The sequence below is a fragment of the Trachinotus anak genome, unplaced genomic scaffold (genome assembly GCF_046630095.1).
Source record: "Trachinotus anak isolate AG129_WGS33_773 ecotype Australia unplaced genomic scaffold, CSIRO_AGI_Tana_v1 ptg000002l, whole genome shotgun sequence".
NCBI lineage: Eukaryota > Metazoa > Chordata > Actinopteri > Carangiformes > Carangidae > Trachinotus > Trachinotus anak.
In genome coordinates this window covers 4,292,448-4,304,894 of record NW_027273853.1, presented here as the reverse complement: position 1 = coordinate 4,304,894, position 12,447 = coordinate 4,292,448, and the positions used below count along the sequence as shown (strand labels likewise).

The following is a 12,447-nucleotide window of genomic DNA, read 5'->3' as shown; positions in this document are numbered from 1 at the left end:
AACAGTGTGTGTTCATATTTATTGATTATCTTGGTACTTAATTAATTCTGAACAAAAATCAGCAGGGAGAACACTGAAGAAAGAAGAAAACCAAACATAAAGACACCATTTCCCCCTGAAGGTCTCACTGTAAGGACTGTAACTTCAGACCGGCCGTAGAGACAAAGACGCCCCCTGGTGACAGTTTTGCATAACAAATGCAAAAGTGTGGAGAAGCAAATTTTCCACAAACAGATCAGAGCATGTAGATACAAATGATGCTCCCTCGTGTATGAAGAGCAGCAGGTGGAGGGTTACAGGTGTGTTATATTGTCTTATTGAAGGATATGTGCTGTAATTGTATTTTATGTAAAGAAAATGGAGGTTTGTGTGTTTAAATATGTAAAAAAAAAAAAAAAAAAAAAAAAAAAATACAGATAGAAATCATTCACTTTCACAACTGCTCATGCAAATTCTGTAAAAAGAATACTCAGCATCCAACAGCATGACAGCACTTACAAATTTTGGACATAGGCCTAAATAAAGTCCCTGTATCCCTGAATGGGTTACTGAAGGGGCCTAATTGGTTAAGGGGGCCTGGGGCCAGAGCCTCTGTTTGAAGTTACTGTTAACATTTCTTTCTGGAAAGTCACAATGTAAACAAAAATGAAAAAGAGACGTAAAATAACTACAAAGATACAAAAAACAACCCCAGAGAGGATCAAAAAGGAGACACTAAACCACCACCAAGGGGTGCAGAATAACTGCAAAGGGGAAACAATGCATGGTTTGCAGTCATTTTGTGCCTCTTACAGTTGGGGTGTATAGTGACAGATCTTTTACACCTGAGAAAAAGCAGGACTGAAGCATCTCTGAGAGGGTCCAGGATCAAAGAGAATATCCATGATGTGTCATATAAATCACATTTGTTCCCTCCCTGGTTTTTCTTCCTCTGTTTGTGACTCTTTAATGTAAAGGTTTGTTTTTTTCATTCTTCATTCGTCATTTTACTTCTGTAAAGTTTCATTCTGCAAGTATTTAGGATTAAGTCACAGTTACACTTGACCTTAATTACAACATCTTGGTGAGGAGAAGATTGTATATTCTTATTTACCACATATTGTACTTGTGTCACCTGTCACCTGCACAGTGATATCTGAGGCGCTGGTTCAACCTCAGTGGAGTTAAAGTACAATGTCAAAGTAACGTGTTCCTTCATTTTCCATTTTTTTAACCAGGAAAATATTTGATCTACGTGTGATGTTTAGGACAACAACTTTCAAAACATAAAAAAATAAGGCTATTATTTGCATTTGATGGATTTCATTCCAAAATTATTTCAATAAAAATATAAAAAATATTTATCTGTCCGAAAAAAAATATCTAACCTGAAAATCTGTGAAAACACCTGAAATGTGGAAATGAAAGATCAAGTTAACAGGCTTTTCTCCATGAAAATGTAAACGTGAAAAGACTTTAACACAACAACCTTAAGTCACAGATAATATTTCTTCCCACTAAACACGTATCTCTTCTTCCTGTAGTTTTCCTTCCTCTTCCTGCTGAGCCACCTGAGGCGAGCTCTGTCCGTTTGGTCCTGGCTGCACGACGGGAACGTCCGCTCGGGAAAAACCTCCTTCAGTTTGCTGAGGAAAAACACCTCCAGGTTTCGACCGGCCTGAGCCACCTCCGAGTCAGGCTGCACAGCAAAGAGAGGACAGTTTAAAGACTGCAAACAGTGCAGGCTGTTTCTAGTTGTCCTTTATATTCTATCATTATTTTCTGGATTGAAAATTGATCATATTGGTGTATCTGTCTGCTTTCAGTGTGTTTCATTTTGTCTTTATTTTTTTCTGGTGTGAACACTCTTCATACTCAAAACCTGCTCTGAGTCAGTAAGTTGGATGAAGCTGTCACACAGCATATGTGTTTTTTTAAAATGTTTGGATCAAAATCAAGCCAGTGGTGTGTGAGATATCGCTTGATATGAACTGGCAGACAGACACAATCTGCCTGGCAGACTCTACATATGAACAAATCAAAGCAGAAAATACCATAAGTATTGACATGACACTATCTGGGCCCATTTTGCTGCTACATATGGAACTTATTCCCACAGGCTATAGCACAGAAATAATTTCATTACAGCAGAAATTAGATTAAATCTGCTCAGATTCCAACATCCTTATGACAAACTTACGTAATTGAAAGTAGCGCAGTTCTTGAACATCAGCAGGACGTCATCTACAAACTGCTCGGCGCTGAAGTAGTGCAGAGTGTTGCTCTTGTCCAGTTTCCTGCGGATCACCGACAGGTCGATGGGCCTCTTGATGATCTGGTAGTAGTTTCGGGCCTGGAGTGAATTCACACAGATTAGATCACTGTAGGAGAGACTGTTGTCATTTTAATATCATGCTTTGTTATGAAAGTGAAGTGGAACATTTTACCTACATAGTAAGTCAGTGTTTTCTCTTCACTTAGGGAGATTGTTAGGATTATTACATTATGCAGTTTCTGTCCTGCAGAGTTTTATATGAGGTCAGTGATTTTTTTTTTTTCAAATTAAGGTTTAGGTTTATGTGGTGAAGGAGTTGTTGTATATATTTTCTATGTATATATTTATATTTTTCTACAATAGTTTTTCACATCTTTATTGTAAATATTTCATTTAATTTCATTGTCAGTTTTTCTATTTAGTGATTTGTTTAGTGGTCTGTCCTGCAATACTTGTTATCTTATCTTTACTATTTTGCACAAAAACACCAAAACTAATTCCTCATATGATGAAAAACCTACTTGGCAATGAACCAGATTCTGATTTTGATTCTGATATCGTGTTACATTTGACATATTTTATACAGACATGTTGTATTCTTGCTGTATTTTTACTATATTTTTGATATTTAATCATACGATCATATAATCCCATGTAGGATGGGACCATTATTTGTGATGACACAGTAATGAAAACTATCATCACCACATTGTAACTATCTCAATTCAGGCCTATTATCTAGTTATTATGTTATGTGTTTGTACTGTCACTGAAACATAATCTTCAGAACTGCCAGGGTGATTTATTTGATGTTGCATGTTGCTACATGTTGCAGTCCCTGTTTTTAAAGGGGCTGCTGCTGAACCACGTGCTGAACATAGTTTTTTTTCAGGAGTGGGTGGTGATGATGGTCGCTTGACAAGAGCTTTGTCCATTGAAGTTTGATGCTGAACTCACAACGTTTCTTCCAGACTGGTCAGTGAACAGCTGTCAATGCTAACGTTAGCTATGTAGCAACAGCCAAACTTACAATTGGCTGCTGTAATGTAACTATGATTGACTGACCAGAGGACTGACAGGTTCATGAAACGGAGCGCTGAGCAGGTGACAGTACAGCAGCAGAGTCAGCTTCTCACACCTCTGCAGAGGGAAACACACACTTTATTTAGTGATTGTAGTTATTATTTGTAAACTGACTGCTTGCTGTATGTTGGTTGGTACTGTGTTGTTCCATGTAACATGATTATCTTTTCGTTTTCACCTCTCTCAAACAGAAAGACTTTAGAGACCCACAGTAGTTAAATAAAGGCTTATCAAAATAAAGACGTATAAAAAACTTCACATCAGCAAAGAAACCAAACCACTGACTCTGTACTGCAGCTCACCCTCTGGTCCTGGTTGGACAGTGTGTACGGGGCTTTGACTGCCCCACAGGAGGGTGTGTCCTCACAGTCGTAGGCCTCCACAGGCTCCTGGTCGGACCTGCACAGCGTGCACGCCCATTCACCTCTGTATGAAACACAGGACTTCTGTTATTTATATATAAATATATATATATATATATATATCTGTCATGACAGGGAGTGTCATGTTTACTATCATTCTATAAAAGATTTGAACCAACAATTAATTTATCCTGATAACAAGTGTTGCCAGTGGAGTCAAAGCCTGACACAAATTATAACCCATACAGACCTCCACTGTCCTGCAAGTATTAAATCACATAAATGGGCCATATTGTAGTATCTGTGTTTTCTGAACATAGACATGAAGTTTATTCCAAAGTCAAAACGTGTGTAACACCAAATCCTCTTCATCAGGGTTATTGCTTTCAGTTCGTCAAACTAACAGCTCCACGGGTTGAGCTTCTCATAACTCTGTGATGAAGAAGACGACATTGCTTCGTTTTAAAGCCAAAAAAGTTGTAAGTAAGTGCGTTGATTGTCATGATAAAAGTGTGTGTACAGTTGACAAAGGTACACACAGTCTGCAGAGTCGGGTGCTGTACTCACAGTGGGAAGCTGATGAGAGGAGGTACATGGCAGGCCAAATGGTAAACTTTAGGGCAGCGGTCGCAGCAGAGCAGATCTCCTCCGTTCAGACAAACAGCACAGAAATCTTCACTCTCCACCTCCTCAGTCTCAGTCCCAGGTTCAGGTTCAGGTTCAGGTTCAGGTTCAGGTTCAGGTTCAGGTTCAGGTTCAGGTTCAGGTTTAGGTTCAGGTTCAGGTTCAGGTTCAGGTTCAGGTTCAGGTTCAGGTTCAGGCTGCTGGGTGGATGAGTCGCCCTCCTCCTGCGAGCTGCAAAGATCAGGTCTTTGTTCCTCACTGTCGTCGATCTGAACCACATCCGCTTCACACTTGGTTTCAGATTCATCTTGCAGCTGCAGGGATCCATCCTGATCTACATCTGGATCCGGATCAAGTTCAATCACCATGGCCTCCTCTGGATCAGGATCTAAATAAAATGTTTCGGAATCTGTTTTCCCATGCAGGTCCCATTCTTCAGATGCAGAGTCAAACAGAATATAAGGCTGATCTGGATTTGATTCACAGTCGAAGCCTGAGTCCTGCTCTGGTTCTTCAGAGGGGGAACTGCTTGGACAGTATGGCTCAGTCCAGGATGTTGGTTTTGTCTCTGGCTTACTGAGATCAGAAAACTCTGCCGGTTTAGACTCAGTTGAATCCTCTCTGATCTCTAAAACGTCTGCCTCGTTTTGACTGAATCCATTCTGTGAGCAGAGTTGAGGACAAAGATGTAAAAGTAAAATAATCATAAAAGAAAACTCATCTTTGTCTTTGTCTGAAATGAAAATGCCCAAACCTTAATTTCTTTACCTGCTTCGGATGATTTAAAGAGACATCATTGTCTTGTGTTCGGCTTGGAAGTCGTACCAGAGACACCACAGGCTGCAGAGATGATAAGGATATAGAGCGGAAGTTCAGACGCTGCAGTCTCACTATAGGTATGCAGGAATTACCCAGGATCCTCTGGGCCTCTGGGTGAACCCTGTGGAAATAAATGAAGGCTTGGCTGACAAGCAGAACAACAGTGTGCCTGGTTCTTTTATTGCACCAGCAAAACATTATCTGCTCAGTGGAAGATTTTTTTTCATTCCATCCCAAAATTTTCAAATGACAAGTTTCATACAGCAGAGATAATATAACATTAAAGGAATTGTTCTATATTTTGGGAAATCATTTGCCTTCTTTCACAGTTACATCAGAGGCAGGTGTCATACATGTGTTTTTAATACAGAGCGAAGGCTTGGAAGCAATTAGCCTAGATTAGCATAAAGACTGGAGGCAGAGGGAAACAGCAAGTTCAAATAAAGGCCCTCTAAAGCTCACAGAGTGTTTGTTGACTCCTTTAACAAACAGACATAAAAATCATCCTTTGTATTGTGCAGAAGCTCTGTGCTGACAGATTAATTGCTCTAAAACCACACATGTAAAGTAGCAGTCCTGAAGAGCTCTGTTTTGTTATCTTTACATACATGGGTATTGCATGGGTTTGTTTTTGAACCATATTTGTGTCCCAGGAGTTCTAAGCCTGAACTGGATGAACTGTGTTTGTGACTTGTGTTCCTTGTGATTTTGTGAGTGACTCACACCAGGCAGCCAGCTCATTGAACTGTAAAATACAAGGACTTCTGTATAATTTCATCAGTGTGTCAAAGGCTCAGTCAGCAATGTGTTACCTCATTCAGATAGACAGTGACTTAAAAGACACTACTGGGTGACATGTTCACACATTTGTCGGTGCATATGCACAACTGGGCAAATGACAACATATACGTCACATAGACCCTCACATTTCCTCACGGCCAGGTGGATAAAGAAATAATGTCTAAAATCTAAATTATGGAGTCCTCAAGGGTGTGCTTGATATGAATTTCTTCATCTACTGAACCAAACAAATGTGTGAACGCATCCATGTATGCAGACACTGTACCCACCACTTTATACATTTCCCTCTGTGCACAGATTAAAAAACTAGGATTCACTCTGATTATAAGCGACCTATAGAGGTGCTGGCAGGCAGATTTTTTTTTACTTTTTTCCATAACTTTCTTTTTTAACAGAGCCAGTTTCCTGTTTCCTGTCTTTATGCTAAGCTAAGCTAACTGTCTCCTGGCTCCAGCTCGATACGAAATGCACAGACATGAGAGTGGTGTCAATCTCTTATCTATCTTTCAAAAGAAAGTCAGTCAGGTTATTTCCCAAAATGTCAAACTCTTCCTTTGATCCCATGTTTTCCGTTGTGTTGTTGGGTGAGCATGTTCTCATTCATTTTACCTTATTCTCTTCAGTAAGGCTGCTACACTTTTATCAGGTTGTCTTTGCTGTTCAGATGATGAAGAGGCTGCTCTGGTTTTTCTCTTGCAAAACGGGTTTGATTTATTTTCCATCTCACAGAGGAGCTATTTAAAAAAAAAAAAAAAAAAAAAAAGAGATTTATAGTCACTCTCGTCATACTAACAATCAAATTATATATCAGTAACTCTTCTCCGACTTTACTGTAACACACATCCAGCTGTTGTGACAACCCTCTCCTCAATCATTCATTATCTCAGTACTCTCAGTGCCTCTATTACATGTTCTGCTGGGAGGCTTGGCTCCTCTGCTGCGGGTGCCAGATCTGGACCAGTCTCAAATGACATGGCCTCGAGCACAAGCTGTACTCTACACTTGGCTACCTGTGGCAACAGGGTGGGTCGCCTTTGGGGAAAGTTGCCATGGCGTCTGTGAGGCAGGTCTGCCATCTCCAGGAGAGCAGACCTCTTGGGGTGAAAAAATCGAAGAGAAAACGGAGAAGAAGCAGCTGGTTTGTAATCTCCTGTGTGCTCATTGTTTGACGGCAAAATACAAGAATCAAAACAAACAGAAAACCACCAAAGAAGCAGGAGAGGAAGCAGAAGAATGACAATTTCAAGGTTAATTTGACTGTGTGTTTGTCCAAGAAAAATAATATCTCTACAGGACAAATGAATGGTGATAACACATACGAAACAGGACATTGTGTAGACGATGATTCGCAACAAAACATGAACAACATACAGGAATTAAGTAGAATCAAAATTTTGCCCTACCTGAGTGTGAATCCATGCAATGATAAAACAAGATGTCTGCTTCAGAAAGGCAGGTGAATGTCTCCTCAGGTGGATGTGAGCTGAAGATGAGTAGGATGGCAACATGCCATGTGTCCAGTATCAAGGGGGACATGAGTGATTTGATTGGTGGAAAGCCAATTCAGCCCCAGCCCCGTGACATTTCAGCACTGCCCTGAGAGTCGCTGCAAGTAAGTGTACCATATTAATTATGCTTCAGAAAATGTGCTGCTTCATTTCAGGTTTCCCATCATGGTAACACTTACTAAACACACTAGTGTTTATTAATTTGTACGTTTTTATTAATGTATTTGTCAACAACTATAACTCCCACAGGCACCTAAATGTGGAGGCTGGTGTATAAACAGATAATGAATGACATTACAGTAAAACACAGTTGGAATAATATAAAGTAAGATCTCTTAGGAGAGGTTTTAATTGACAAATACTGTACACTAACAAACACTTAAACTGCTCTTAAAGCTACTTTACAACAACATTATAGTGTGCTAGCCCATTTTAAATGTGGGGGGACTGGGGAGATTTAAAGTAAAGTGTTACCAAGATCCTGTGTTTAAAAGTAAAAGCACTGATAAAAGTACCAATACCACAAGATTAAAAAAACTCAATTACATTAAGTAAAAATCCTGAAGTATCAAGAATTAAAAAAAATACTTGTTATGCAGAGAAATGGCAAATATAAGTGAAATATTACTTCATATGACATTATTTTACATATTGTGTATGAAATATTTCATGCGTCATTCAGGCTACATTGTAAAAGATTGGCTGTATCCTTCTTTTGGGTTCCTGCTCAGGACAGAAGCCAAAAGTAAGTAAAAGTAAGAGATGGTTATTATTCATTATCCATCTGAGATAGGGCGAACAGGTTTAATTCAGTCACTCCGCAGACCAGAGGCAAGCACTCTACTAAAGTATGGACACATGGTAATAAAATGGAAACGGTCAAATAAGTACTGCATGTTGTTCCAGTTAATTACTTACGAGTAACAGGAAAAAAGGGAGAATTTTATTTTTTCCTGTCGAGCCACAGGTCCACACTTCCAGTCCAGTAGGCGGCGATAATGAGCCATTTAAATTCAAGGAAGAAGAAGCCGCCTTTTTGCACTTTGTTGTCAGGAGCCAAATCTCGCACAAAACCGCGTGACTTCCAAATCCCGTTCCTCTTTCAACTTTCCTCCAAGATGGTAGGTGCTACCATGAATCCCTGAGCACTGAAATAGAGTTAAATCTGAGCCCATCCTTGTTTGTTCGTACAAAAAAATACCATCCGATGGCGGTTTACTGTACACTCACCTCTTACGAGCAATTGCTGGCTGTTATTACCGTTATTTGTTAATATTATAGGGATTTGTGAGCGGTTTGACTATTCGGCCCTTGGCTGCAGCAGTTAACCCGCTGTCGCCGCGTAATTACTGGCATTTTAACGCGTACACAAAGCCTCCACAGTTTTCACGAATATGACATTAGAAGTAACGGTATAAAATGGTAAACTCCCGGTAGTATAGTGCTAAATGCTGATTGTGCTGTGTCTGTATTTGCCGGTTAATTTAGGTGAATTAGCATTAGCTTCCGAGGATGCTAGGCAGCATGTAAGTAGCCGGGGATATTAGAGGGACTGGTTGAGCTCGTTTGAAGGGGGAAATGTACTTATTGTGTCCGTTCTTTGAATTACATTTTTTTTGCAGATATAAGGCCGTAGTTGACTGTGTAACCTGCTATAACGCCACAGATGTGAGGTCGTTTTGGCTCAATTAAATTTAGCTAGCCAGCTAGCTTCAGGGGCAAAAATCCAGATTCAGAGCAATGAGGGTTGAAGTGAAGTAATTCAATCGTTATCAAACTTTTCTTGACAGCCTACCAAGAAGACCAAGACCAGGAAGCTCCGAGGACACGTCAGTCACGGACATGGTCGCATTGGTGAGTATAAACATACCCCGTTTATCAGGCTGTCGAGCTGTTTGAACGGAGTGTTTTATCAGTGTGGTTGTGATACACAATAAACGTGAGCTTGTCCACCCCAACAGGCAAGCACAGGAAGCATCCTGGAGGTCGTGGTAATGCTGGTGGTATGCATCACCACAGAATCAACTTCGACAAATAGTGAGTTTTGCTTAATGTGATGGGAGTGGTTGGTGCTGTGTTGGAGGCACACATGAAGCTTTCTTTTACAAGTGTTTAAGCAAAAGAAATACCTGAGAATTGGTCAGTTTTAGCTGTAATTTTGTCTCAGTCCTGAGATCAAAATTCCTTGTTAGATTTAGTCAAACTTGTTCTTCTTTACAATAAAAGGCAGATGAGTTAGTTGATTTGGGCATGAACATTTGTATTTGTGGTGTTCCTTCAGCAGTTACGCCTGGTATTGTATCTTAAGCCTGTATCCCTGCTGTTGAGTAAGAGTATTAATGACTGATGATGTTGTAGAGACTAGAGTCTCATCTTGACACTAATCATTGTCTTGGTGTGCTTGAGTACTCTAAGAATAAAGACTGGTCCTATTCACCGACTGGCTCTATGTAGGCCAGTCAGCCACACGGGCAGTTACAAAGCTTTTGTCATGTCTTGGTCTGACTTTACTGTCACTGAACTTTAAGTGTTTATTTAGAATATATTACTGTTTATTGACTGTGTCTTAGTTCTTTCTTACTATAAAGAGAATTGTAATACAGCAAGATATTTACATTAAGATGAATTACTTGCCTAAAAGACAATCTACATATATCCAACAAAAAGACAGCCAACAGTTTTCCAGCATAATGCATCATGTATGTCCCACTCTGGTTAGACTGCAGTAAACTTTACATCTTTCTTTCCCGTGTTTGTCCTCAGCCATCCTGGATACTTTGGTAAGGTGGGTATGAGACATTACCACCTTAAGAGGAACACAACCCACTGCCCCACCATCAACCTCGACAAGCTGTGGACACTGGTGAGCGAGCAGACCAGGCTCAACTATGGCAAGAAGCCTGAAGGCCCTGCCCCCATCATTGATGCTGTGCGCGCTGTAAGTGTTGACCAATATTTTCATAACTGATCAAATGTTTTGGCCCCAGGCCTCTTCAGTATGACAGTAACACAATGGCACAGAGTTTAAGTCATTGGGAGCCTGAGTGTCCATATGTCTTAGACATAACAAGTTGGTGTATCAGCCTACACTGGCGTCTTTGAAGAGGTTTTGTTTTTCCAAGGTAGTGTATAGGTTGGACCTGCTTTACACAGCACAGCTTAAAGACTGTAAAGGAAACTTATTCAGTGGGGAAAATACCTTGCATCATTTTAATCTGTCTCTTTTTAAACATTTTTAACATTTTTTTTTAAACAATTGTGGAAACAAAACAAGACACTGAGTTTTAGTCAACATTTTGGAGCCATTTCCTAAAGCAGTTGGTTCAAGTCCATCAATGTGAGGTTGCCAGATTTGCTCACTGTTAACTGGTCACAGCAGGGTCTTGTTCACATTGGTGACATGTTTGGTGGATAAAAGAATACAATGTTTTGTTTAAGTTGTATTTTAACTTCTGATGAACTGCATTTCCCTGGTCATAGCCCCTGTTCATACCTCGTATTAACATCCGTCCTGAGTGATCCGATCACAAGTAAACAGCTCTAAGTTCAGGTGTGATCGCACCCAGGACACATTTGAGATCCAATCTCTCAGACCACATTCAGAGGTGGTCTGGGCCACATGTGGCCACGTTCTTTTAGCAGTGTGAAAATGTGTCCTGGCCTCATTGAAGGACCGCCTCCTACGAATGTCCTCTGCCACAGTCTAATTAGTCCCATCACACAGTTTCATCAACACAAGGAAATTATTTTACCATTTCTGTCGACTAAAACCTTACTTTCCTGTTGAGCTGTGCGCAGCACATTGATGCGCTCGACCCCTCAGTACCGCTCTCTCACACACACAAAGGCACATTGACGACAGACCTGTCTGTCTGATTGGTTAAAAACAACTGTTTTATTTGTATATGAAGTGGAAAAGTGAGATCCAGTCACAAGTGCTCACTCAAGGTGCATGTGGAGATGCATTTTAATGCCAGGTGTGATCAAACGTACATATAGCTGACCACTTGTGACTGGATCACTAAAGGCTCATATCAATACCAGGTCTGAACAGGGCTTTAGTCTTTGGACATATGTGGTACTCCGTTTCGTTTTCAGTGTTCACATTTTTGACAAGAGAAGTCCTGCCGCAAATATTGCAGAAACTTAAGCAAGCACAAAAACATTTTGCCAAGATACTTGTAACCAGATTTCCTCTCACTATTGCAGTCATTCCTTCTGTTGTAGGTTTACTTTAGTCTGTACTGAAATGTGTTGTGGGTCCACACTTGCAGTAAAATAACTAACAAATTCAAACAGGATATAAGTGATAATTCAGTTGTCTAAAAAGGATTTACTGAACATTACATTGGATTTAGACTTGTAGAATGTATTTATTGCTCTTTGTACACATATTGTTGCCCTGCATTGCCCTTCTAATTATATTAACACCATTGTTAATGTTCAGATCAGGGACTTTGTTTTTCTGTGCCTCCAATCTGTCTTTTGAGTTAATTGGTTACTATGAGTGATGCAATGCAAATTAATGTTAAGTGCTCATTTATTTCCTATTTTGCATGGCCAAATATTATGACTTGAACTACTCTATGTAAATGGAAACAGTTTAGCAGCATATTATCGGATAAAATGGTGTTGAAAATGTGGTGCACTAATATTCTATCTTTAACTTTGCAGGGCTACTACAAAGTTCTGGGCAAAGGCAAGCTGCCCAAGCAGCCTGTGATTGTCAAGGCCAAGTTCTTCAGCCGACGGGCCGAGGAGAAGATCAAGGCAGTGGGAGGGGCCTGCGTGCTGATGGCATAAAGCTCCCGTCAGTGTGTTTTTGCAAAAATAAACTGTATAAATGGGAACTACCTGTTTGTCATGTCTGATTCTGAATGGCTCCATATATGGTAGAGTTATGGTGCATGTGCTACAAAAAGCTTCTGTGTGTGAAAAGGCAATCATTATAAAACCTATAAATGTTTTTTTTCAAACCAAGAGCAGGACTACTATA

At 40.1% G+C, this 12,447-nt stretch overlaps 2 protein-coding genes and 1 non-coding gene across 4 annotated transcripts; 2 read left to right on the top strand and 1 right to left on the bottom strand.

The window, feature by feature from the left end:
- Positions 1-4: 4 nt before the first annotated feature.
- Positions 5-8,497, bottom strand: LOC139629013 (tripartite motif-containing protein 66-like). The gene is made up of 9 exons (XM_071491342.1): positions 8,370-8,497; positions 7,347-7,549; positions 6,553-6,677; positions 5,092-5,263; positions 4,267-4,985; positions 3,640-3,763; positions 3,320-3,394; positions 2,180-2,332; positions 5-1,678 (listed from the first exon to the last, which is right to left on the bottom strand). Exons 2-9 carry the CDS (start codon positions 7,449-7,451, stop codon positions 1,475-1,477), a joined length of 1,677 nt encoding a protein of 558 aa, XP_071347443.1. The 5' UTR covers positions 7,452-7,549; positions 8,370-8,497; the 3' UTR covers positions 5-1,474.
- rpl27a (ribosomal protein L27a) lies at positions 8,435-12,301 on the top strand. Of its 2 annotated transcripts, none has more exons than XM_071491381.1 (5): positions 8,435-8,572; positions 9,242-9,305; positions 9,413-9,488; positions 10,215-10,389; positions 12,126-12,301. In XM_071491381.1, the coding sequence occupies exons 1-5, from the start codon at positions 8,450-8,452 to the stop codon at positions 12,252-12,254; spliced, it is 567 nt and encodes a 188-aa protein (XP_071347482.1). In that variant the 5' UTR covers positions 8,435-8,449; the 3' UTR covers positions 12,255-12,301. The 2 variants fall into 2 exon arrangements, with proteins under 2 accessions (XP_071347482.1, XP_071347491.1); XM_071491390.1 differs by lacking the exon at positions 8,435-8,572 and adding an exon at positions 8,885-8,977.
- LOC139608592 (small nucleolar RNA SNORA3/SNORA45 family) lies at positions 9,806-9,934 on the top strand. Its single transcript, XR_011685058.1, has one exon. It is a non-coding gene; the product is annotated as a small nucleolar RNA SNORA3/SNORA45 family (small nucleolar RNA).
- Positions 12,302-12,447: the final 146 nt, after the last annotated feature.